The sequence below is a fragment of the Neolamprologus multifasciatus genome, chromosome 6 (genome assembly GCF_963576455.1).
Source record: "Neolamprologus multifasciatus chromosome 6, fNeoMul1.2, whole genome shotgun sequence".
NCBI lineage: Eukaryota > Metazoa > Chordata > Actinopteri > Cichliformes > Cichlidae > Neolamprologus > Neolamprologus multifasciatus.
Window position 1 is genome coordinate 22679894 of NC_140444.1, and position 27712 is coordinate 22707605.

Genomic DNA, 27712 nt, shown 5'->3' on the forward strand with positions numbered 1-27712 from the left:
AGCTTGAAGGTCCTGCCACAGCATTTTTCAATCAGGTTGAGGTCTGGACTTGACTGTGTCGTTGCAACACCTTCATTATTTAAATTTTCAGCTATACTGGTGTAGATTTATTGACATGCTCAGGATCATTGTCTTGTTTGTCTTTGGTATACAGAGGAATTCATGGTCAATTCAAGGTAACTGCAAGGTGCCCAGATCCTGTGTGCTGATATGCTGTGCTTAGTGTTAAAATGGCACTCTGTATTATTTCCTAAAAGCCCCACTTTGGTCTATCCATAGGACATTGTCCCAGAAGTCTTTGTTTGTTACGTTTGTTAAGATTCAACGTTACAAAACTACACCATGCTAAGTGCTCTTTCAGAAAGAAGAGGTTTTCTCCTGGCAGTCCTTCCAAATAATTTACACTTGTTCCATTTTTTTCTAATTGTACTTGAACTTTAATTTTTAACACGCTAACTGAGGTCTAGGGATGGGTACCGGTATCCGGTGCCATCATGGCACCGGTTCTGACATAAACGGTAGTAACCAGACCGAAAAGCAGCGCGCATTTCGGTGCTTTATTTCGGTGCTTTTTTTTCCTGAGCTGTGATACACTTTCTTCTTCCTTACATTTCTATTGGCGGTTGGCAAACAACTGAAAGGTGCATTACCGCCACCAACTGGTATGGAATGATACACTTTAGATTCTAGCCAATCATTTTACGTTTCGAGGATAGTAGGCGGGTCCAGGTACGTACGTTCTTTTAGAGCAGAGCTACAGATTAAAAATGCCCAAGGCAAAGCGGTCAAAAGTCTGGCTGTACTTCACAGCAAAAGATGCAAACTCAGCAGCCTGCAACAAGTGCTTTAAGCTGATACTGTCAAAGGAGGTCACACTTTAAATCCGATGAACCTAGCCCTGCCAGTGTAGCAGAAATGATGATGGCAGCAGCAGCCGTTCTTCTCTGCGTGAGTAGCTTAATGTTGTTCGTGTGTAATTTACGTTGAGTAAGCTAACCGCGTTATTAAATTAATGCATGTAACGTGAACTAGCAAACACCATCATAGCTACATGCGGCTGTCTTCTTGTTTGATGTCAGATACTCCCTTCACCCTGGCCAAAAAGGCTAAAATGACCGAAGAAAAAGTGGAAAACAGCTAAACATGAGAGGTTTTTGGACAAAGTTTGTGTTTTTTCCATTGTTTAAGCACTGCTTCCAGCCCAGAGTGATACCATATATGCCGTATACCTGCAGAAAAGACTAACATTGTTATCTTTTTACAAAAAAACAGCTGAACATGAGAGGTTTTTGGACCAATTTTGTGTTTTCCATTCTTTAAGCACCGGTTTGGGCACCGTTTAAGCACCGGCACCGTTTCAAAAGTACCGGTTTGGCACCGGTATCGGATAAAACCTAAACGATACCCATCCCTACTGAGGTCTATAGAGTCTGAGATGTAGCTTACGGGGTTTTTACAGTTTCTCTGAGCATTGCTCAGTCTGATCTTGGGGTGAATTTGTTGGGACCTCCACTGTCAGGAAGACTGTGGCATTGTGATGACACACACCTGAATGCTCCAGACCAGCAAACTGACAATACTTGGTCTTTTACAGAGATGCTCACACTTGCTGATGATTTGTTAATAAAGTCTATTTTAGTAACATCAGCCGTTATTTAGCCTCTTAACTCCTAATGGAAGCAATCAGAATCAGAATACTTCATTAATCTCTAAGAAAAACATGTAAACATTTGCTTGCAAGAAATGTGCTGTCAGAAGTGGGATTTGAACCCACGCCTCTAGGGGAAACAGCAGGCTAAACGCTGCGCCTTGGACCTCTCGGCCATCCTGACGAGGAAACGAATGGTGCACTTAATTTTTCACAGGACTACATACAGTCCTGTGAGAACTCTTTTAGGTGGTTTTAATAGCAAAGGTGAGCTGGATATAGTGTCTTCAAGCTTATCTTACTTGTCTAATTATATCTAATAAAAGCAAGAGTAGTTGAGGTGGGTAGGGCTTGTGAAAAGGTAAATTACAATTGGACCCGGAGAGTCCACAGCTACTGTCGTTATTACACTGTTGCCTATTAATGATAAATCTGAATGTTGAATTAAGTCTCCCAATGCTAATAAATGTGCTAATAAATAAAATACAGCTTTTATAAAGGCAGACTTTTCATTTATTCCAGAAAACATTTGGGCCTCTTACATAAGTAAGGAAACTTTTCAAAATGTTCTGCACTGAATGCCCTGAGACTCAGTAGCAAATGCTCTAATAGGGTGATATGGTACTACAAGGTCATTAAGATAAGATGGGGCCTGATTATTTAAGAACTTGTATGTGAGAAGCAGGATTTTGAATTCAATTCTGGATTTAACAGGAAGCTAATGAAGGGAAGCCAAAACAGGAGCAATCTGCTCTCTCTTTCTAGTCCCTGTCAGTACTCTTGCTGCAGCATTTTGGATCAGCTGAAGGCTTTTCAGCGAGGTTTTTGGACATCCTGATAATAATGAATTGCAGCACTCCAGCCTGGAAGTAATAAATGCATGAACTAGTTTTTCAGCGTCACTCTGAGACAGGATATTTCTAACTTTCGAGATGTTGCGCAAATAGAAGAACGCAGTCTTACATATTTGTTTAATATGTGCGTTGAAGGACATGTCCTGGTCAAAAATGACTCCAAGGTTCCTCACAGTGTTACTGGAGGCCAAGGTAATGCCTTCCAGAGTAAGAATCTGGTTAGACACCATATTTCTACTTGGAGTCAGGTCACACCTCTGCAGATGTCATTTCAACTGATTTTTTCTGCCATTCTTGGCTCGGATGCAGGCCGATCTTGAATGCTGATATGATCTGACGCGATAACACAAATGAAATATAAATTAATTAGTAATTTGGAAATACTCACATTTACCAAAAAAGGCACTTTATTGAGTGGATCACATTAAATTACACCCTAATGTTCTGTGATATTCATATTGTTATATATCATGCAACATAAACAAACCATGAGACATGTCTGTACATATACACAGGAAAGATCTGCAATTGTTAGCATGCTAACTGCTGCCAGTGGTAAAACCAGTAATACAAGTAATCTGTGAAAATGTAACCACATTAGTTTCAGTGAAAAGCACTGCTTATGACTAGCCTGTCCTTTGTGTTAGTGCTTATGTCCTATCACAATCATGATAATCCTGTATGTGACAGAGACATTCTCAGGACTATAAAGCCAGCTTGAAGGTCCTGCCACAGCATTTTTCAATCAGGTTGAGGTCTGGACTTGACTGTGTCGTTGCAACACCTTCATTATTTAAATTTTCAGCTATACTGGTGTAGATTTATTGACATGCTCAGGATCATTGTCTTGTTTGTCTTTGGTATACAGAGGAATTCATGGTCAATTCAAGGTAACTGCAAGGTGCCCAGATCCTGTGTGCTGATATGCTGTGCTTAGTGTTAAAATGGCACTCTGTATTATTTCCTAAAAGCCCCACTTTGGTCTATCCATAGGACATTGTCCCAGAAGTCTTTGTTTGTTACGTTTGTTAAGATTCAACGTTACAAAACTACACCATGCTAAGTGCTCTTTCAGAAAGAAGAGGTTTTCTCCTGGCAGTCCTTCCAAATAATTTACACTTGTTCCATTTTTTTCTAATTGTACTTGAACTTTAATTTTTAACACGCTAACTGAGGTCTATAGAGTCTGAGATGTAGCTTACGGAGTTTTTACAGTTTCTCTGAGCATTGCTCAGTCTGATCTTGGGGTGAATTTGCTGGGACCTCCACTGTCAGGAAGACTGTGGCATTGTGATGACACACACCTGAATGCTCCAGACCAGCAAACTGACAATACTTGGTCTTTTACAGAGATGCTCACACTTGCTGATGATTTGTTAATAAAGTCTATTTTAGTAACATCAGCCGTTATTTAGCCTCTTAACTCCTAATGGAAGCAATCAGAATCAGAATACTTCATTAATCTCTAAGAAAAACATGTAAACATTTGCTTGCAAGAAATGTGCTGTCAGAAGTGGGATTTGAACCCACGCCTCTAGGGGAAACAGCGGGCTAAACGCTGCGCCTTGGACCTCTCGGCCATCCTGACGAGGAAAAGAATGGTGCACTTAATTTTTAATGCTAATAAATGTGCTAATAAATAAAATAAAGCTTTTATAAAGGCAGACTTTTCATTTATTCCAGAAAACATTTGGGCCTCTTACATAACTAAGGAAACTTTTCAAAATGTTCTGCACTGAATGCCCTGAGACTCAGTAGCGAATGCTCGTTTGAACTCAAAGTAGACCTTGAAGTCTGAAGTTACACTGCAGCAATAAAGCCTGCTAGTAAAGATTGCACTCTGATTGGTCTTTTGCACCCTGGTTACTGCTTCCTGGTGGTGCTGGAGGTAATGAGTCACTCTGTAGTGTTCATGCAAGTTGCTTGTTGCTGGGAAATGGCTCAAGATCATAAAAGGCAGTTGTAGCCAGCTGACTGGCTCCCCTCTTCATTGAGTTCCTGTGCATGCTCCAAGTTACCCATGAATGAAAAGCCACTTTCTTCCTCTTCTCTGGTGCGTGGCTACGCAGGAGAGTGAAAGGGAGGTGGGAAAGCAACGGACAATACAGTAACCCAGCGCTGGCCTGACACACAATGTGAGGTCTCTGTGCCCTGGTGGACCAACACACAGAGAGGCCTTTCTCGTGATCCAACTGCTTCTCCAAACCCACGCCAGCATCTCTGTGCACTTTAATTACGCAGCAAGCACATGCATATTCACGTGCTAATCACGTCACCTCAGCAGAGACACCCTGTAAAGTAATTAAGACAGCAGAGGAACATGTGATCAAAGTGGATCAGCACAAAGAAAGGACATTAATTGTCTGGCGCTTATATAATACTGTCAGTCAAAGCAGGCTGATTGTTCTGTGTTGATATGTTTTGCTGTGACCAAAGGGTTTCCTGCTGTGTCCTTCAATGAGCTAAAATAACAAAACAATGATCTCATCAGCACTCGTATTCAAGAAAGTGTGCAACATAATGTACATTTACCTCAACTGCTGTTTATTAAACTACAGATTATTTGCACTTTGCATTTATACTGTAAGTTTTGTCCAAAAAACCTAAATTTTGATAATGCTGAAAGATACTGTACAGACAAATTAAGCAAAGGCTGCTTAGTATATTACACAGGAACATATGTACACAGGGCATCCTTCCATATAATATTCCACTAGACTGATTTTCTTGCACAGGATGCTACTTTCAGTAAAGTTAGAGGACAATTCAGTGAGATGCTTCTATTTTCCTTTCATACAATAGAATATAAAGCACCTTACTTTATAACTTAATGGTAAAACAGCTCATCAGTGGTGTAGCATCTGTTAAGGTACTGATTAAGGTACTTCTGTTTTGAAGTTACTCGTGCCTTACAGTGTAAGGATTTTTACAACAAATTTTTACAACAAATTAACCATTTAAAAACTTGGGCACCCATGAAACTTAAGACATACGTATGATCATTCTTCACTGTAACATAGAAATATGTTAAAATGATATAAATAAAAATTGAAGCATCAGTTTTGAAGTTTTGTTTGCCTCAATGTACAATAATTAGCTCCAGAGAATACATTATTGTCTGTAGGAACAGAAATGAACTTTTACTGCATCCCTCTGTCCAAGATGTTTGCTACATGACTGAAATAGATAATAACATAATAAAAATAAACTAACCCTTAGATTTGCTCATGCTCAAAAATCCCTGCTGGAACCCCAGCACACAGCAGCACAGAAAGGCTTGTTCAGCAGAAAAAGCAGAGTAGTGTTGTGGCTGATACTTGATCTTTTACTGGATTTTATTTTCTGGGCACGCACCCAGTTAGAAAAACAAAGACAAAATGTTTTGTTAGCTTGATATTCTGCAGGATGATTTGTCAAGCTCCCAAGAACAGACAGCATAAAGTAGCAACACTTTGCCCTGAAATTTAATAGTACCATTTATATGCAAAGCCTCTTAAATTGAAGGCATTCACAGTGGAGCTCTTGAAGCTTTCTGCTTCACAAGTTTCTGAAGACTCAGCTGAGTTACAGTGCTTTGTGGGAATATAGCTTTGATGGCATAAGCTGCATCCTTCCAGGAGACTTCTAGTGGAAGAAATTGTTGCACAAGTTTTAATTTTGTAAAACTTCGGGGGGGGGGGGGGGGGGGGGGGGGATTCTCTTATCAACACAGGGTAAAAAAAAATATATACCTATAATCCTATCTGCAAATATATCCATACATCCTCATTATTATTTGTTTTAATGTACTTCAGCAAGTTGCACCTGAACCAGATGCTTCCTATAGGCATCAATGAGACTCTGGTATAATCGTGAACACGCTTCTTGACAGAATTTGCAGAGTTTCATTAAACTTGGTTGGCACAAACTCAGTCCTTAAGCATAGTCCACAAATTTTCTGTATTTTCAGGTCGGCACTTTGGGAAGGCCATTCCAGAAGTTTGACGTTAGCCTGCTTTATCTTTCAAAAAGCAATTTTGATTTTTTGTTTGGGATCATTTTGACCATCTAACTGTTGATTTCTTTCTTCATTATTCAACCCAATTTATGCGATAACCCAGTACCACTGGCAGCCCCAGAGCATGATGCTACCACCACCGTGCTTGACAGCTGGTACAGTGTTCTTAGGTTTGAAAGTCTCACCTTTACGCCACCAAGCATTTCTCTTGTCATTGTGTCCACATAGTTGAACCTTTATTTCATCTGACCATTAAACCTTTCTCCAGAAGGCATTTGGCCTGTCCTGGTTTAAAGATACTGTAAAACCTTTATCAGCGCTTATTTAAAGATTTAAGTCAGTGTATGCTTACACAATAACATTCATGCCAATGATGAGTGCATGTATATTTCCTTTATTACTTCACACTGTGACTGGTGAGCTATACAGAGTTTTCTGAACTCTAACAGTTAAAGAGAGCACAGGTCATATACTCACACATTTAACACAGAACATTGTTTGAAATATGTGAACAACAGCAGAGTTTTATCAATTTTAGGTGTACAAGAGGGAACACACACAGTTTTGTCATTGCTGCTTCAATGCAAACCCTCAGTGAAAGGCTAGGCTGGGGTTGGGTGGTTTCTGGCATGATTCAGTCATTTCAGTTCTTCAGAAAAAGGAAATACGTAAAAGAAATTAAGCCAGGACTGTTGGAGGTGTGTGCTGATAATTCCAAAAAGCATCTAAACTGAAGGTTTCAAGGTGAGATTCAGGGAACAAAGTAAAGTAAAGCCTTAAACCTGAACAGGAAAGAGCAAGTAAGCCAATTTAATGATTAGCGCACAACTTCAGTCGGACTAGTTACACTTTCACCAAACTGTCATTGTTTCACTGGCACAAAAAATATTGCTGGAAACATTTCTGAGTCTGTGTAATCCATTTCAGACTTGGTAACTTGGAGCATTGATAAGAGAAATACCCCGCTGTCATGCACAGAAAAGCAGGTTCCATTTTTTCAGCAGCATGATCATGCTTTATAGTTTATCTGTTGAGGTTCTACTGAGCCATTTACTAATGGTGATTTACACACAGGGATTAGTCATGTGGTGTTAAACTATGTCAGATTTATTTACCAACATATTTTTGAATTATATCTCCACGTGTTTCAATAATGTCCTAAGAGTCAGCTGATATTTTTTTGGACTGGGACAATGTGCCTCAAAGACTAAATCAGCAGATTATGAATAATCTGCTGATTATTCAAAAGATTCAAACTTCCGTCTTTCGACTAAGCACCGAAAAAGCACAGCACAGGAAGGGTGGCAACGTGCAAGATCAACGTCTACAATTATCAGCCAGAGCACAAACGCCGAAGACATCCGAGAGGTGCACAACTGAATCATCAAGATAACTTCCTGTTGACTTATGGGTTTGGACTTGTGGACAAAACAGCCAGGGGTGGTCTAGAAGTTAAACTAAGGGTCAATCCATTAAACAAACAGCTCCTGCTTCCCATGGAATTTCCTCCTCCACATGAAACAAGTCCACTGCAGGGATTTGATTTGTATACTGTGTCTTGTCACGGAGAAGACAGTCTCCACAGTGTTTAACAGATGTCTGTAAAACTCTCTCATACCTCTCTCTTCTCCCCCTCGTGTACGTACTGATAACAATTTGAGCCAAATTTTGGATTTATCACTCCATAACAAGTGTTTCTACTGATTTTCCACCCAGTTCTAGTGTAATTTGGTATACCTCAGCCTTTTCTCCCTGTTTCCTGTCCTTAAGAATGGCTTCTTGACAGCCAACCTTCCACTGAGACCATTTCTGATGAGGCTTCAGTGAACAGTAAATGGATCATCTGAAGGTTCAGATGCATCATCCAGGTCGTGTGTCAGGTCTTTGTTTGGATTTTTCCTATTTCTGAAGGACAGGACTTTCAGATACTGTTCATCTGCTGTATATAATTTTCTAGGCCTGCCACTTCTTTTTTTGTCCTGCACTTGTCCAGTTTTCTCAGCCACACTGTACACCACACACTGAGATATGCCAAATTTTGGCTATAGCTTATATTTCCACATCACGCTGATTGATACAAATACTTACTGACCTTGTATTGATTATTGACAAATATTACCCTGCTGCCCTGCAGTTCCTAAATTCTTTTTTGATCTCATCATTGTTTTATCACTGGTTCAATATTTCACCTCCCTACAAACAAGAAGAACTGGTCACTCTGTGGTATTTAAACCTCTGATATCCTTTAGTATTTACTCTTGTTTTTTTTTTTTTGTAAAAGTAAAAGTATTTACTCCTTTACGACTTCCCAGTCGTTATATAAACTTTGATTTTCTTTATGCAACTCAAACCCTGAACAAACTGGTTTTAGGTTCATTAAATCTTTCTTATGAAAGACTCAACCTGTGGTCATTGTGTAGATTTTTTAAAGGTTACTTTACATTAACCCCTTAACTGTGTTAAATCTGTTTGTTGTTTGATACTTTTTTCTTATTTGTAATGTTTTACATGCTCCTATTCACACCTTAAGAGGGAGTGCAATGGAAAAATTATGTTAAAGGGTAATAATGCACCTCTACTCTGCAGTTGTTTGCTTTGACTATTTTTATGACCAGTTCTTTGTACACCACACATTACTGTGTACTTAATGATCCTGGTCCTATCAAAACAAATTAATCTATTTTAATTATAAAACCATGCTGGATAAACACCCTATTTATCTGTCTAATCTTCTATCATGTACCAACAGATGTTATAATTCACCCTCCTTAATAGCCACTTACCCTGGATTTACTCAGAACTATACAACATCTTTTTGTTTGCACACAGGTCAGGCAATAATCTTTAAAACACACACACACGGTGCAAAATCTCAAAGAAATTTTAAACTGCTATTCCTACTCTGGATTGTTCATTATGTACAATCCATAATGAACAATCCAGCCCTGTGAAAAATATATACAATATACAATATATTAAAAATAAAAAAACAAAATTTTAAAATTTACCATATTTTAAAATTTACCATATACATCAACTCTTCCAAAAGCATGCTTTCTGGCTATAATTGACAAAAGTATGGTTGGTACAAATCATCAGCAGAACGCCATAACCTTAATGATAGATGGTGGTAGTAGCATCATGCTTTGGGGCTCTTTTTGGCAGCTTCACTCGAGGTGGAGAAAGTTATGAACAATTACAGATAACAGTAAATTTTTACACTGAACCTTCAGGCCTGGTTCAACTAAAGGCCCAGACCTGAATACAAATTGAAAATTTGTACTGATGCTCTCAGTATTTTATTACATGGAGGGCACAAAATTAGTCTCAATAAACACATCCATCAAAGCCTCATCAGCCAAGCTGTGATAAAAACTACAAAAATAAAATAATTTTTTTATGAGTGAAAACTACAACATCCTGGTTATATCGATGGGCACATCCTTAAACTAATACTGTTGAAGTACTATTTCATTTTAATAGAGCATTCAGACTGTCTTCATTTAGCCACACTTGCCCACTCTCCCGTGTTAAAAGCGCTCCAGATCTGTCAGACTGTGAGGGCATCTCCTGTGAGCAGCCCTCTTCTCACAGCCTCACAGATATTTCTACTGGATCCAGGTCTTGGTTTTAGCCTTGTTCTGGTGAAGCCATTCTTTTCATGATTTGAAAGCATGCTTTGGATTGTTGTGCTGAAAGTCATTCAGCATCCTTTATGTAAGACTTCCCTCTTTACGAATAACTTTTTTAAATGTTGGCTGAACTGCAATTTTAAAAGATTTAGATAAAAAAAAAATCACACGTAACACAGGTCATCAGACACGTGGCGAAAGAAATCACATGTAACACAGCTGACGCGAGATAGACAATTGATCAGACACATGTGGATAAATACCACTGCTATGGTAGCTGTGTGGTGGCCTATGTCACTGTGTTCAGTCTCGTGCCCCTCCAAAGTGCAACAAACTGTGACTTGGTGCTCTGACCCCCATGAAGTTAACTCATATGTTTATGACAAAATTTCATCAACAGCAAAATGCAACAACTCCTGGTGTAGAACACCAACACCAATTTTGGCTCAAATTTTCTCTGTCAGATTTGGATAGCCATCGGTTGTAACATCTACCCATTTTTCCCTGTCTGTTCAAGCATGCAGTTATTTCCAGGAACCTTTCAGTGAGTGCATTGTTGCCAACTCCATAATCTCAAACTCATTTGTTAACCCACATACAAATATGAGTAACTAAGGTGTCTAGTGTACAATAACCGAAGGGCTGGATGTGACCCAGGGGCCGTGCAAAGCCCAGGTCTGATTATGTGACTCTGGAGCAAACTGTTCATGTTTTAATGATTATTTTCACTGTTACATCATATTTTCTCCACTTTTAGACGACTGTCTTCACTATCTCACACAGTATACCGTATCTAATGCCTTTGAATATCATTTGCACTCTTCTCCTGACTGATACCATATCTTTCATCAATGCTTTGTAAGCTCTTTGTAAGATGCAACCAAGTAAAGTCAGAAAAGTCTTAGGACAGCTGATCTTTGACTTTAATCAGCCACACTGGTGGCAGGTGTGTTCTGAATACTATTTAACATGAATTTGAATCTGATTGTTTATTTTGAACACAGTCATATCCTGACAGTATAGCTAGATATTGGTGTCTTTTATTTTTTACATCACAAAAACTTCCATTTTAACAGGGCTGTGCAGATCCTGATGACTGAAATCATACACTATCCATCAGATGCATGTAAGTAAAATGTATTTATATAGCTCTCTTTAAGACAAGAAACCAATCACAACGTGCTTTACGTAGGTCTTAGTAAGAAAAGACGACTACTACACGGTCAAAAATAACACACATGAACCAAGTAAAATAACGCGGAACGCAACGTTACCCGAACGTCTGTCTGAATAGATGAGCATGTGTGTGGGGCTGTTTGTACAGCCCACAGCTCTACGGGCACAGGCGGAGCGGAGGGCAGGTCTGTCGTCATCGCTCCTGCTGCATTATTAATGAGGAGGCAGCGGCCACGGAAAAACTGGCTCCTTCTGGTTTCCAGGCATAAATACAAAGCGCAGCCGGTCTGAGGAAAAAACGGCACAAAGGAAAACGGAGCACTCTGAGGTTTTACAGCTAAAGACCAAGAGAGTCAGGTAACCAGCTCTTCTACTAAAGGGAAAAACTGGCATATTTAACAGGTTATTATTCAGCAGCGGGACGGTAAAGAGGACCGCCGTGATTTTAATTGTTAACGTAAGGGGGGGAAAGAGGCTCTGTTATCTGTGGAAACACTGTGACAGCTCGGGGGGTCCTGAAGGCAACCGTACACACAAAACGTCACCCACTTGTTTGTGTTGAAAAAACATGAACGGACACTGCTGCCTGTGTTTAAGCTCGCCGGTGGACGAGCACATCAGATGTTAGTTGATGTATCGCAGGTCTTTCTCTCTTTGTGTGTGTGTGTGTGTGTGTGTGTGTGTGTCGGGACAAAGTGCTCAGGCTAGAATAAGGTGGGTTTTTGCTTTTCGCTAAATGTCCGCTTTGAGGTGCCTTCAGGTGTTGTATGTTTGTTGTTGTTCTCACCATCACGTATTGTCTTTCACAGATAATTAGTTAAAGTAACGCAGTAACGGAGTTTGCTTTGTTTCAAACTGCTGCCACTTTGGCATCACAGCTGAGCTATACGTGGCAGGGGGAGGCTTGTACTCCAGCTGATCCAAGCAGGATATCCACCAGGGAATCAAACAGTCTGATTTCCACTGATTTTTACCTTCTATCTGCTCTGCTGCTTTTCTAAGGATGTTTGAACTCGTTATCTTCATTTTATCGGATTTTTTTTAGACCTAACTAATTAATTTTATTCTTAATCATTTATTTATTGATCAGTTCTATTTTATCAGCTTCTCACTTTCTCGTACTCCCCCCGTCAAGGGGATTTTTACATCTCGGCAACCCCAAAAACAAAACCCGTTGTTAACCTCTGTCGTGATTTCCTACAAATATAGCTTAAAATACCTTTAATTGGTTTTCTCACTTTACATGTTTTCTGATTTGTGAATTTTATGCTCTGACTCTGTCAGTGGTCATTTATATACCCTCATTGTGCATCTCTAATTGATTTCATTAATTATTGGATGCAGCAGCATCTTAGGGCACGGCTCTCTTTATCTGCATTTGGAGAAGAACAGTGTGGTGTATAAAGGGGCACGTCGGTGGAGTGTTTGTCTTTGTGAGCGGGGTGCCTCCGGTCCTTCCTCCCAGCTTGGGAAATGCAGAGATGGGAGAGAAGTGTGGAATGTCTGGCCTTTGGAAACACCCCCCACCCGACTACCCTGCATTTTTCTTCCCCTATCTTTTGTCATGTAAGGATGTAGAAATGTCCATTTCCATGCTACTGCTCGCATGGGACCAAAAGAGGAAATGCAGATGTGAGTGTGGACACAGCTGGAAAGGGCTGTGTTCACAATTAAAGCAGAGAGGAAAGCAGTAAAGATGAGAGCCACGAATGAGCTCAGACTCAGTGATTTAAGACATTCCAGCCCAAGACTCGCCCTGCAACTTGACAAGTCCACCAGCACACACACTGTACTGTAGATTGCTATTTCTAGGTCAATGGTAGCCCTACCCCCTCCCCTCCCCGTCTATTCTCCTCACTCCACCCCACCCTCAGCCGTCTATCTACCCAAGGCCAAGCCACACATTAATCTGCTCTAGTGGTGTAAAGCCTGGTGCGGTGACATGTGGCGAGTGTATTACCCAGCCATAGAATTACATGCTACCGCGGAGTGATGCGCAATCTGTCTGTTCTGAGTGTGTGTGTGAGTGTGAGATTAAATGCTTTCCATCAATTAGATCCATCATCCGTTCAGGTGAATTTTAACAGTGAAATAGGATTTATTTTGTAGGTCAAGCCAGATTTCATCAGAGTTATTCTAGATGGGTATGTTGCACTTATGTTTCAGCGCAAAGAAGAAAATGAACCTTACATGATTTCCAACATGGCCTAAACCTGGTTTGGGGTCTTGTTTTAGGCACAAGTTCACCCACGTCTGAGTGTCTTAGTCCAAGTGTGTGGAGAAGCGGGGAGGGGGGAGACAAAGCCTGTAAAATCCCAGTTCTGCAATATAGAGGGTAGATAGAAAGCATTTCTGAAAAATTAACAACTGGGACTGTCACAATGTTGTCATATACAACATTGGAAAGTGCTGACACAAGAAGCTGAGGCATTTATCATAATGTAAACAGTAAGTACAAGTCACACATGAAGGTGGGTCTTTATTGGCTGCTGGAGATGATTCACATAGTGACTTGTGTTTTCTGTGGACTGTGTCTGAGGAAACGCTTGCGTAATTCATCCGTAGAAACTAGTTTAACATCATACACATTTGCATTATGTGAAATAAAGAATTTAGCTTAAAAGGTTTTGCACATACATACATTTGATCAGAGGCAATGGGCTGCAGGATATAAACCAAAAGGTACCCAACTAATAGCTCACCAGCATCCTTTTCTCTTTTCTGTTGTTGTCATTGTGTTTTGTGTTTTGTTTTTTGCCACAAATCAGTTTCCTGTGTGATGTTCAAAGTTAACAGCTGCAGAATTAAAAAAATCAAAATCACATAATGCCACAAAAACACATTTGTACACCACATTCTTAAACAAACTGCCTTTGAAGCAGCAGAGCAAAGAGACATGGTAGTTCCCGACTGGGTTTAACCCCCCCCCCCCCCCCCCCAAAAAAAAAAAAAGCATTTTTGAGTCCTTCATGAATATAATATTGTTCCAGAAATACGTACAGCAGACTAACACCAACCTCTTTTAAAGCCTGTGAATGAGTCCATTCATGTTGATGCTGAATTCATATTTCAATTTTAGATCCAGGGGGATGTAACTGATGATTGGTGTCGTTGTTAAAACTGTTTTGATGTTGTTGTTGTTGTTGTTGTTTCTGTGTGCAGAGAGTGAATGGAACATTTCTCAGCTCAAAGCATTCATGGCTTGGATTAGTTTCAGAGAAAAAGGCAAAACTGAAACTCGGCCTCATTTAATACTTACAAAGATGCGATTCAGTGTTTTAATTGGTAGCTTGTTCATAAGTGCTAATACAGAATGGAGTCAGTGGAGCGTTGTGCATGGATTAACCACTTAATATTCTTATATTTTAGTAATAATACAGTTTGAGAAAATCAATAGATTGTGTGTTCATGGATACACAATATTGTTCCAGTTTACAGAGTGTATAGAAAAGATAGACATAGCTTCTTGGTCTGAAAAGTAAAACCAATGTAAAGGTGCCTCGAACCTGCACTCTTTCCAGTTCCCAGTATTGGGAGACTCCTCTTGTTGTAAAAAGAAGTCAGATTGGGAATTGTGACTGTGATAGTCATCTGATTTCAAAACACGTGAAACTCCCAAATCCTGTTTTTCTGGGTAGGAAAATAAGAAGAAAATTATTTTATTCACAGTGTTGCTCCGTGATTTGAAACATTGCTGAAAAAAGCACCCCTCAAACATAGTAAATATTGGAAGAAGCCCCTGTTTTACAAATCCAGGAAGTCTGACCTGTATTCACGAGGAGGATCATGAAGTCAGGCCACATGTCATGTACTGACGGGCAGATTTGAGGGTTTAACCCACATCTGTTTCAGCAGTCGGATACAAGCGTTTCTCGCACAGATGTTCTATCAAAGCTTGTGGTTTCCTCTCTGACAGCCTTTTTGTTCTTTGTTCCTTGATCAGCTGATCTTGCAACTGCACTATCACTCCTCACAACTTTCTTACAACACAGTTCCTCAGACTCCAAAATCAAGTCAAAGTTTAATATCTGTGCAGAGGCCTATTGTGTGTCACAGTTATGTCTATTTGCGGTCTGCAGAGTGCGTGTACGTCTTTCAGCTGGGTGGCCTCAAGCTAAAGGAAACTCTGTCTATTTTCTAAACAGTATATTATGTACTGAACTCTCTCTGGTGTTGCTGTGGTAACAAAGCAGGGAGTTTTTGTGTGTGTGTGTGTGTGTGTGTGTGTGTGTGTGTGTGTGTGTGTGTGTGTGTGTGTGTGTGTGTGTGTGTGTGTGTGTGTGTGTGTGTGTGTGTGTGTGTGTGTGTGTGTGTGTGTGTGTGTGTGTGTGTGTGTGTGTGTGTGTGTGTTTGTGTGTGTGTTGGCAGGATATGGGTTACCTCAGAAGACATTATACTGATGCTTGTACAAGTCAGGAGTAGGAAAACAGACCTAAACGTTATCATATAATGGAGATAACTTTTGACTGATATATCTCCCATAGGGAACTACAGTGTTAGTGCGTAGTGACGTTCAGGAATGTCCTCCGTGCTGTTTCCCACACTCATCCGCAGCTGTCCATACATCGATAGTGAACAGCCTTGTGTGGCTGAACAACAAGGTTGTCTTTGTGTTATGTCTTCACAGTCATGGTGTCTCTGAGCAGTTTCAGTTAAATTAGAGGGACTCTGACAAGAAATGAGCAAGGGTTTGCCTTTGTGCCTTTGTATAGTCTATTCTCTGATGGAAATAACAGGGTTGTCTCATCGCTTCTAATTTGGCCTTGTGCTTAATAATAAACAGACACACTATGGGAAGGCAGAACATTAGCCGCATGGCATGGGGGTGGGGGGGGGGGGTAAATTAAGTTAATCACAGGTATAAACACAGCTGTAAATGTTGGGTTATATACACAGGAATGCCAATAAGCAGGACTTACCAGTTGTAAAATAGGTTGTGTGTTTTGATTTGGGGGGTTTTTTGAGGAGGGGTGGCTTTATTTTTGTGTTAAAACAAGCACATACTTAGACCAACAAGCAGAGCACCAAAGAGGCCCAGATTTGACTCTGGTTTGAGGTCCTCTGGTCAAAAAGTTCTGGTTTGGTTGGGTAGTGTGAATAAATCATCGTCTTGTGTATGCTACATTCGCTGAACAAGATCATTTTATTATCTTATTTTCACCACGTCCTTGTTATTCTTGTTATTCTGTAGGTGAAACTGGTGAGAGAGTATTTAAATTCCATTCTTTTTATATGTCTTTTTATATTTATCATCAATTCCTCTCCAAGGTAACTGCCTTTAACAAACCCTGCCACTTTTTTCTGTCATCATCCTGAGGGTGGTGAAGTCATGCCCAGGCAATACGTTTGTCAGGCAGCCAACAGCACAGTTGTGCAGGGCACACCTGTAAATGTTTTGGGTTTCGAAAAGTCCTCAAACTGAAATCATCACCATGGATAGTCGCCTCAGGCTCTAAAAACAGGGTTTTAGAAGCTAAGAGTTTAACAAACTTAAAGCTGATCTTTCTTGATGTAGAACCTCTGAGCAAATTGGCACTTTACGAACACACACACGCACAGATATACACATGTTGTGTTGTTGTTACACTTGTTTTACATGTACATAGCAAATTTGAGTTAAATAGCTTTAGACTTTATCGTCCTCTTGGGTAGTTTTGCTCTAAAGGTTTCCGTGTAAAGTAAAAAATGCACTCTCAGTAGTTTCCCCAACCTCTCCTATACATAGCAAAACTACATAATGTGGAGTTTATGAGTTTTACATGTGTATTTTTCACCTTCCTGTCAGTGTCATCATTTGTAACTTGGTTCTTGTTCTTTTCTCTGTCCCCAGCCTTCATTGCAGAGGAGTTTGGACGGCATGCAAAGTTGTGAAATTTCCTCAGACAGCACTGATGATCCTCTTAGTAGCGGCCTACGTATTCATCGGCAGCCTCGAATAGTAGTGATTGGAGCTGGCTTGGCTGGCCTGGCCGCAACTAAGATCCTACTGAAAAACGGCTTCACTGATGTCTCTGTCCTAGAGGCATCGGACCACATTGGCGGGAGAGTTCAGAGCGTTCAGCACGGTGGGAGGATTTTTCTGTCTTAACCCAAAAATTATCATCACACACTAATTGGGTTAACGGGTAGAATGAACATCTCCAGCTGATTAAATCATGAAGTTCTACGTCAAGTTAGAAAACCATTGTGCTTACTGGCAATCATTTGAATGGATCGTGGACGAGGTTCACTGGTTAAGTCGTTTGGAAAGCTTCTCTGTTTTGATTTTGTTTGGTTAGTAAGAAGTCACATTACCCACACGAGTGTGATTAAGAGTCTAAGTTGGCTGTTAAAGATATTGGGAAACAGCAATTTATCAGCCCCGAGAGTGTGATTGAATCGACTTTATCCACTCAAGACAACATTAGAAAGCTGGCTGTTTATCAGCATGAGCACCTAAATTAGCATTAGCTAATAGATCATTAAAAACTGTTTTAATATATGAAAATTGCTACATGTTGCACTTTTAAATGGATTTCAGTTTTATCTGTTAACTAAAATATGAGGGCATCTACCTTAACTTAAACGGTGAATAAAATAGTTGGGCGTAGCCACCATCTCGTCACTCACACGTAAATGAAGTCCTGTTATGGTGAGCTGAGCATTTTCGCTGCTGCCGTCTTATTGGTCACTAAATGCACATAGTCCTGACCCAAGCAGGCATTTAGAATGAAAATAATTTACAAAATGTTTTATTTGATGTAATCTGAAACTAGTAATTGAGCCAATAGCCAAACAGCCCCTGTAGTCACGCGGCTGTTTGCTCAAAGGTCCTTCCCTGATGACCGTATAAATGCCATAAGGCACTTCAGCACTGACTTCACCTGTCATACCTGGAAGCTATGTCCATCTTTATGGATGAAGCCCAAAAGCTTTAAAAAAAAATTGATGAATGGATAAAACACAAAAACTTGCAAAATGGTTTCTGTAGGTAGCTAGCTACTAGCTTTAGGAAGCCACTTCACTTCACCGTTAAACAAAATGTGCTAATTAGGTAAACTGACCTAGCCATGTGACTCTTAGTTTTAACTTGCAGCGTCTTATTGATCTTATTTTAAACATACAGACCTGCATAAGGCCCCTTATGAACCCAATAACTGTACAGAAAAGGTTTTGAATTTTATGCCAGAAAAACTAAGTTAACAATTTTGCCCTATTTAGGTAAAAAAAATTTCCAGGTAACAGTTTAAAATCTGCTAAGGTTTTCCCAAGAAGGCAATATTTGACATATGGTTAGTTTTTAACTTTGATTGGTTAGTTTCAGTTAAACTGTGCTGTTAATCAGTCATACAGTCGCACAATCAAGATTTCCTGAATATGCCAAAAACCGCACTTCCTCAAATGTATTTCTACATATTTTAGTGACGTTGTTGTGATTATCTTACAAAATCAACTGAACTGTGAGTCTTAGGCAAGAAAAATTTAGCCTTCCACTGATTTCCACCATGATGAATTCTTCTAACTGGCAAGAACAAACGAGCGGTTAATAAAGAGAGCCTGGCTCTGTGCGCATAAAAGGAGCCACATGTAAAAAAACATGCACGTATTCGGTTACACGTAAGTCTGTATGTTAGGTGCTGTGTTAGTTGTGTGTTATGTAAATGCATGTTTGTGTGCTTGAGTGCATGTGGTTACTTCTGTCGTTTTATCAAAAAGTGAACACATACAGTGGGTTTGATGCTATAATCCTCAGAAAAGAAAATTCATGGTATTCCACTGGGGCTTTAGCTTTGGTATTTTAATTGCGTTGACCTTCTTTTGAACTCTATAATTACCCAAAACTCCAGAGTGATTGTGCTTGAGCCAAGAAGACCGTATATACTGCATCACTCAGGGGCACTTAAGAGTCCCTGTGTTCTTTAAATTAATCTCTATTGATTTTTCTGTACTGCAGGAAAAGCAACTTTGGAGCTTGGCGCTACCTGGATCCATGGTGCCAATGGGAACCCAGTATACCACCTGGCGGAGGACAACGGGCTGCTTGAACACACCACAGATGGGGAGAGGAGCGTGGGACGCATCAGCCTGTACACCAAGAACGGTGTGGCTCACTACCAGACCAATGTCGGGAAGAGGATCCCCAAGGACCTGGTGGAAGAGTTCAGTGACCTGTACAATGAGGTGAGGGGACACATGTGCGCACAATTGGATGCACACATCAGCATGCAAAAATGGAAGTGTGCACAAACAGAGATGCTCGATGTTCAACCTGCATAACAACTCAATATGCAAGTGAAATTTTGCCACGTATTGTCGGCAGTAGCCAGATTATATAAGGTCAGCGGTAACCATTGAAAAAAAACTCACTGTGCAGGCTCACTTTGTTCTAGCTGTAATCCATGATTTTAAATCCAGAATATGTTAGGCTGGATTAATAAGAATGTGGATTAAGTGATGCACAAGAGCAACGCATTTGTGCAGACATGGAAAAACAGGCTGGAACAGCTTCAATAAATTATTGTAGTGAGCAAGGTGATTTTACTGTAGCAAGTCTTCTCACGCTCATTACTTTTTTTTTCTTTTTTTCTTTTTTTTAACTGTTGTGTAAGTTGTTGTTTAAGTAGGTCACATCTGGAAAAGCACTTACAGAGAGAAGGTATAGCAGCACACACACATTTTTCTTATCAGCATCTGTGCAGTGACGAATCTGAATTTTAAAGCTTCGCAGATATGAGCAGAAAAAAGAGGTTTACATTATTTTTAAACCTGAAGATTTCTGGTGAATTGTCCTCTTACAGTGAAATGAGTCTATGCTGTTCAAATCACTCCAGTTTTCCGGCTCTTGTGAATGTAGTGCATGCTTTGATGCACATATTGCACAAGCTCTCTTGGTATTTGTGATGCGTATAAAAAATTGGTTTGACTTGGGGGCCGCAAAGTTGCACAGGATCTATTCCCTTTTACCACACTGTGTACTGTGATATCATCCAGCCCAGGCTGAGGAGTGATGTGGACAGGGGTGAACACTCTGTCACCCTTAATAATGATTATGGTCCGTGTCATATGAAGGTTACTTCTTATGCTCTGTGCTGGGTTTATCCTTGAGGTTCAGCATTGGTTACTGTCCCTTTCACATGTGTAATATTGAGTTGTTTCCTTAATGAATAAAGTTGAATATGTTTAATATTTATGTGGTATAGTTTAATTATTCTCTCTATATTAACTGTTAGGTCTTATTCATTCATTTGTAATATATTTATGCAGCAATCTAAAAGGTTTTTTTTCATTGTATATCAAGTTAAATCAACCCTCATTTTTCACTAGAAAATCACTATGAAATGTCAAAAATCAGAATTTAATAAAAGCCAAATTCTGATCAGTGTTCCTGTCAGTTTACACTCACAGCACCTGCAGCCAGCAAAAAAGAAAAATGTCACAAGCAATGAAAACAAAAATAACTTCAGTGATTTAAGGAGCTTGGAAAGAAAAGCGTCTGGATTTCTTTAGGTTGCTTGAAGACGTTTCACCTCTCATCCAAGAAGCTTCTTTAGTTCTAGGGTCAAATGGTGGAGAGTCCCAGATTTAAACCCTGTGGGAGTTCTTCTCCCCCCCCCCCCCCCCCCCCCCCCCCCCCCCCCCCCCCCCCCCCCCCCCCCCCCAAAGAGGGACAAAAGGACCCCCTGAAGATCCTCTACCTAATCACATGAGCCAAGGTGTGAAAATGGGTGTGGTTCAGTGATTATTCCTTGAGCGAAACAGTAGTTTGTAACTGTCAGCAAATAGCTCAGCATTGTGCACATGCTGATTTAAAACAGAGCTGGGAGAGAGATCAGAGCTACGAGAATGACCAACACACATGCAATCAAGCAAGAAACCATCAGGCACAAGGGGAATTTGGGGGTTGGGAAGACGAGGTAGAGTCAGGAAGTCAGTTGGAACCATTTGTACTTAGGCCCAAGCGTAACATTCAACCTGAAATGTCTAAACTCCAGTACATGGGCTGCATTCGGAAAGTCAGGGATTCATTAACTGGAAGTCGAGACAACAGCTTTGCGCTGTTATGTTTTGACTCAATACATGTTGATGCATAACTGATGTTGTCCTTACTGGCTGTTCTTTCTAGGAAATGGTTTATAATCAACATTGTGTAAGCACATTTTGTCAGCACAGCAGCATTTCTTCATAGTGTCCTTTACCGCTGTCTTTGTTCTGCTTTTTACCGGCCTGTAATGTGTTGTAATTTGTTCTGTCTGTAGTGTTTCGCCATGATGCCAGTGTTTAGTCATGCAAGTAAAGAAATCTGGCCTGGACTGAAATAAACTGGTTTCTTTTAGGTCCTCATTTCACAATGCCCTGCTTTCTTTACATCGTTCCTTGCCTTTTGCCCTCGTTTAGGTGTACGAGCTGACTCAGGAGTTCTTCAAGAATGGGAAACCCGTCTGTGCTGAGAGCCAGAACAGCGTTGGCGTTTTTACACGAGACGTGGTCCGCAAGAAGATCATGTTGGATCCTGATGACTCTGAGAGCACTAAGAAACTCAAACTGTCCATGCTACAGCAGTACCTCAAGGTGTGCGTTGTTTCATTTGAAGACAAACATTTGTAAATTTGGAGTCCTAGAAAATAACTGATACTCATGAACCCTGAAACTTTTTGGTTTGTTTCCTTATCGCTGCCTATAATCCATGTAGCTATCAATGGACAAATAAATATTATAAATTTTAAAAAGCGGCGTAAATACAACTTGCAGAACTTGCAGATAAATAAAAACAATCTTGCTAACATACGTCATTTACATGGGAATGGGGCATCTGTCTGGTATGATTGCCATAGCAACCCTAATCTTTCATTCATAAAGTAGGCTAACATTGCTGTGGTTAGCATTTAGCATAGGCTAGCTTCCTGTAATTCACTTTAATCAGTTAAATTGGGGTGACAAGTCACAGCAATGATCACATTTTCCAGTTTAATGTGAGCCTGCATAGTCCACCTCTCAGGATACTGCTTAGTGATCACCCTGGATTGTTTTAATTGGGGTGAGCGATTAATTTTCCTAGAGACTACATGAGAATCTGGGACTGTTACTTTAAGCTGCTGCCTTTAACAGTCGCATCGTAGTAGCAGATCCTCTGCCTCCATCTTCCTCTTTCGTTACCATCCTCTTCTGTCGCCAATTAGCTCATGAAGGGATGAAGTCAATAACATGGCATAACAGTCCCAGTTTGTCATGTGTCCCCTAGGGAGATTTACTTGACCACAACTGGTAAATAGATCTTGATTGACTGTCGCATACATACATAGTAGTTGAAAACATTAATTTTCTATCAACCCTGCAAGTAGTACAAGCAAAGCTATGCTAACCTAGCTCATTAGTGGCCTAGGTACATCCTCATAGAACTGAAGTTATAGCCTGTATAACTTTAGATTTCAAAGTGGATATAAACTGAGTGCATGTGGGGAAACGCAGCAGGGAAGCAAACGGCAAACATTAGGTAACTGCTGCCATACTGGTTCACCAGCTAATGAGCCAGAAGCAGGTGTAGCTGTCCTTTAAACCCTGTGTATTCCCAGTATGTTTAAACTAGTTAATTCATGTTGATTTGTTGAGTGCAGTAGCTGCAGAGATGACTTGATGACACGCAGTAAATACTTTTAATGGCTGCAGAGGTTTGATTTTGAATGTTAGCATTGCTACTTTAGTGACACCCGATCCTCTATGTTGATGTTGTATCATGTTTCAGGTGGAAAGTTGCGAAAGCAGTTCTCCCAGTATGGACGAGGTGTCCCTGAGTGAGTTTGGTGAGTGGACGGAGATCCCCGGGGCCCATTATGTCATCCCTGAAGGTTTTATGAAGATCATGGAGCTCCTGGCCCAGGACATCCCCTCCCACACCATCTGCCTTCGCAAGCCGGTGCGCTGCATCCACTGGAACTACTCAGCCCAGCATCAGGAGGTGATCACTAAGAGCAGCGACGACAACCACAATGAAAACAACCACAGCAGCCAGCCTGTGATGCGGGGTCACCCTGTCAGCGTGGAGTGCGAGGATGAGGAGTGGATCATGGCCGACCACGTGATCGTGACGACTTCTCTGGGCGTGCTGAAGCAAAACCACGAAGCCATGTTCTCGCCCTCTCTTCCTGAGGACAAGGTCCTCGCCATCGAGAAGTTGGGCATCAGCACCACCGACAAGATATTCTTGGAGTTTGAGGAGCCCTTCTGGAGCCCCGAGTGTAACAGCATCCAATTTGTGTGGGAGGACGAGGCCCAACTGGAGCAGCTGGCCTACCCCGAGGAGCTGTGGTACAAAAAAATCTGCAGCTTTGATGTCCTCTATCCACCTGAGCGCTACGGCTACATGCTGAGCGGCTGGATCTGTGGGCAGGAGGCGCTGTACATGGAGCGCTGCGATGACGAAACGGTGGCCGAGACCTGCACTGAGCTGCTGAGGCGCTTTACAGGTGAGGGCATGCAGACGCAGATGTATAGAGCTTGGACAGTTTTACGCTCATAACAAGATATGCTATTCTTATGACTTTTTAGAACTGTATTTAAAATAGGATCTAGTTTAACTAACAAAGAACTATTGAGGACAAATAAGAGATCTCTACTTTTATAATATTCACTTCTGTGGTTTTAATGATAAACCAGGCAAATTCAGCTGTAACCTCCTTCTTTAATTCTAGTGAAGCCTTCACTAAGAATCAGTCATCTAAAACTAACACGGTTCAGTCTGAGGCTGTGAGGTCAGCGACTCATTTGTACTATGATTAAGGTTGGGTCATTGTACTCCATAGAAAGGAAATGATGTCACCTTTCAGCTGTGATGTAAGCACCTTTTTTTTTCTGCAAAGAAAGGCTGAGAGATAATACCGCTGAATGACTCAGGTGCCTTCTTTGTGTTCGGTGAACAGCAGCTTACCAGTCTCATGTCACCGCTCAGAGAGCTGATGTTGCACAAGGCAGAGAGTCATTTATTGTCGCTGGGATTTTTAACCATCCCTTCTTTTCTACATACACAAACAATCCAGTACTTGCTGCTACCAGTTACATGATGCACGTCACATCTTGCGCAACTGGGGAAAAAACAGAAGGCTAACTAACTGCTTCAAGGTGACTGGAAGCTAAAATGTAACACGCACTGCTGTTTGGCAACTTGCATAAGGTAAGAAGTGCAGAGAGGAAAGGTCTCGGATTATATTCTACCTCAGAAGTAGGTCACAGAGACACTTACTGTCACTTCATGATAAGGTTAGTGGACTGTAATTTGCACAGAGAAGCCAAACACTTACAGTCACTCCTCATTTAGGTCAGCGTGGTTTAATCCCTTCAGCTGTTTGCTTAATTGCATCACTCACTGGTGCCTCTCTGCTCGCACACAGTCACAAGTTGATCGGTGTTGGCAGATTAAATATCCAAGTATAAAAGCTAGTCCAGGTTAGCTGCTGGTCTTTCATATAATTTTACCATTTTAGAGGTATCTGAAAAACATCTCAACAACTTGGATTTGCTTTGAAATTGTTGTACAGACATTTCTTTCATTCACACCTGATGATGATGATGATGATGATGGCTCATGAAATGTCAACCATCAGTTATCATTCTCTGCTTTTGTTGTTTTAGGGATGGTTTTTAAATCTTAGCATCCTAACCCCCTGACGTGGTAGCTCCTAAACATGTTGGATCTGCCACAGTGAGAGCTGAGAGGGATAATAAGAGCTGCTATTGTCGACTTGCTGACTGTCATTGTCTTTTTATCTCAGCTGACTCCTTTGTCTTTCCACCCTTTCGTCCATCTCCAGGGAACCCCGACATTCCAAAGCCCCGGCGCATCTTGCGCTCCTCATGGGGCAGCAACCCGTACATCCGAGGCTCCTACTCCTTCACCAGAGTCGGATCCAGTGGTGCGGACTGTGAAAACCTGGCCATGCCACTACCTTATGCCAATAGCACCAAGGCTCCAGTAAGAACTGCTTACATTACAGTTGGTAGATATTTAGTTGTCATTTATTGATTAGTAGACATCCTTTTTTTTAATACACTACACAAACTCTTTGAGTAGAACAGTGTAAGTGCCAGTCTATTGACCATTTTACCACTTTTATCCATATATTGTATGTTGACTTTACACTTTTTCTTTAGAATTATTTCCACAGTTCCCTTTCTAGAAAATGTTTTACTGATTATTTTATAGTTTGAAATCTTAAATTTTTTACTTAGAAGCTGAACTGTTCTGAGTGTAGAAGTTTGGGATGGCAGTGTTTTTGCCCTCATGGTTTGTTTACAACCTTCAGCCACACTCAGGGATCATGTGCCCAGTGTGGCCGCGTCATCACATACATGTCAGAGCCCAGCTCGTGCAGAGCGAATACAGCTGGTGTCAGGAAGGTCCGAAGTGCTGATTCCAGGCCAAAAGTCTAGACCATGAAACTCGATGCATTCTGGGTGAAAGGGAGAAGGGGCTAGGAGTGTGGGGGTGGAGGTTCCGTGTGTTCACTTGACACTGCTGAAGGAACGGCATGACCCCCTTCTGCTGAAGTGTACAACCCTGTCAAAGCGAAATCCTGAGCCCTCAGGAAAGTTTCTGTAGCCTCCTACATGTGGAGCACTAACAAGGGAGTGAAATAGGAGCGAGTGCCTCAGGAGAAACAAAAAACTCAACATGATGACATTGATGGATCGTGATTGAATCTCATTTTTGTTCCCTCTCTTGTTTCCTCTCCTCCCCTCTTTGCTCAGCCCTTACAGGTCCTGTTTGCTGGAGAGGCCACCCACAGAAAATACTATTCCACTACCCATGGTGCTTTGCTATCAGGGCAGAGAGAGGCCACTCGCCTGATGGAGATTTACCAGGACTTGAACAGCGCGGAAACCACGAAGCCTAATATATAAAAATAAATGAACCTCTGACTAGTGAAAAAAATACAAACCTGTTGAGTTGAAGCTTTTTATCCTGATGATTAAGTTATACTTAAAAGCATAGCTCGGGCATTATTACACTTGTAACAAATGACTTTTGTTTCTATTGTACTGTAGATTTGAATCATGCTAAATTTTTATTTGAGATGTACTGTTCAGAAGTTGCCAATGGTGCTGTTATTTCATTTCTTTATCATTCTTTTTTTAATCAGTAATTTAATGTTTATAATAACAGCATCTGTAATTTAACTTGTTTTTGTAAGTGCCTTCTGTACGTAATGCTATGTTATTTCGAAAATAATGAAAATACTAAACAAAAAAAAAAAGTTTTATCATCATTTAATACTGTTTTGTTTTGTTTTCTTGATTCATTAAATTTATTAAACACACCAGTGGATGTGCAGATGCTCTCATTATTTTGAGTGAGAGGGAGCACAAAGTGGTGCACGTGGAAAGAAGAGGAAAAAGGCTCCAAAGTGACAGATGGTGTTAGAACAGGCCTCAGCCCAGCCTCCACTTCTGTTGGACAACACTGTCAATCCTCTAATCAGAGACTGAAAAGACAAGGGAAGGTTTCAATTAGCAACAAATGAAAACAGGTTTTAAATTCTGTGTTTACGCCCCACCAATCATCATTTTCCAGAGTCAGGTGGTCGTGTGAAAACAAGCCCTCTTTAACTACAAACCCTCACCGGCTGGTTTGTTAATGCACCTGTTCAGCTGCTTGTTAACACACAAATCTAACCAGCTAATCGCATGACAGCAACTGCACGATTCAGGCATGGTAGGTCTGAATCTGTCGCGATTGTTGGTGCCAAATAGGCAGGTCTGAGTATTTTAGAAACTGATGAGCAGCTAGAATTTTACTCAAAAATTTTCGGGAATTACTTAAATGTTTTAAAGTATTACAAAGAATGCTCTGAAAAAGAAAATGTCCAGTGAGAGGCAGTTCTGAGGAAAAGTGCCTTATTAATGTAAGAGGAGAATGGCCAGACTGCTTTAATGTTAAGTGAGGGGTAATATTAACTCAAATAACTACTGGTTAGAACTGAGGTATGCAGCAGAGCATTTCAAGATGGACCACAAGCAGCAGAAGACCGATTCACACATGCTGACCAAAATTGGATATTAAAATGTTGTCTGGTTTGATGAGTCTCAATTTTCTTGGCACACTTTGGGCCCTTTAGCACCAGATAACCATCATTTAAAAAATGAACTCACCCGAAAGGCTGATTGTGACCTACACCCATTTTCACACCTTGGCTCGTGTGATTAGGTAGAGGATCATTAGGGGGTCCATTGTCCCTCTTGGGGGGCACTCCCACAGGGCTTAAATCTGGGACTCTCCACCATTTGACCCTAGAACTGAAGAAGCTTCTCAGATTAGAGGTGAAACGTCTTCAAGCTACTTAATGAAATGGCCTGTATTTGTATAGCACTTTACTTAGTCCCTAAGGACCCCAAAGCGCTTTACACTACATGTAGTCATTCACCCATTCATTCACAC

At 40.8% G+C, this 27712-nt stretch overlaps 1 protein-coding gene, 1 long non-coding RNA gene and 1 other non-coding gene across 4 annotated transcripts; 2 read left to right on the top strand and 1 right to left on the bottom strand.

Moving 5' to 3' along the window:
* Positions 1 to 917: 917 nt before the first annotated feature.
* Positions 918 to 26594, top strand: smox (spermine oxidase). Of its 2 annotated transcripts, none has more exons than XM_085161836.1 (7): positions 918 to 948; positions 17138 to 17372; positions 19241 to 19467; positions 21682 to 21855; positions 23027 to 23747; positions 25089 to 25249; positions 26026 to 26594. In XM_085161836.1, exons 1-7 carry the CDS (start codon positions 919 to 921, stop codon positions 26176 to 26178), a joined length of 1701 nt encoding a protein of 566 aa, XP_085017962.1. In that variant the 5' UTR covers position 918; the 3' UTR covers positions 26179 to 26594. The 2 variants fall into 2 exon arrangements, with proteins under 2 accessions (XP_085017962.1, XP_085017963.1); XM_085161837.1 differs by lacking the exon at positions 918 to 948 and adding an exon at positions 11512 to 11664.
* On the bottom strand, positions 4008 to 4090 carry trnal-uag (transfer RNA leucine (anticodon UAG)). Its single transcript has one exon. It is a non-coding gene; the product is annotated as a tRNA-Leu (tRNA).
* Positions 11659 to 16853, top strand: LOC146517011 (uncharacterized). Its single transcript, XR_014874412.1, has 2 exons — positions 11659 to 15531; positions 15676 to 16853. It is a non-coding gene; the product is annotated as an uncharacterized LOC146517011 (long non-coding RNA).
* Positions 26595 to 27712: the final 1118 nt, after the last annotated feature.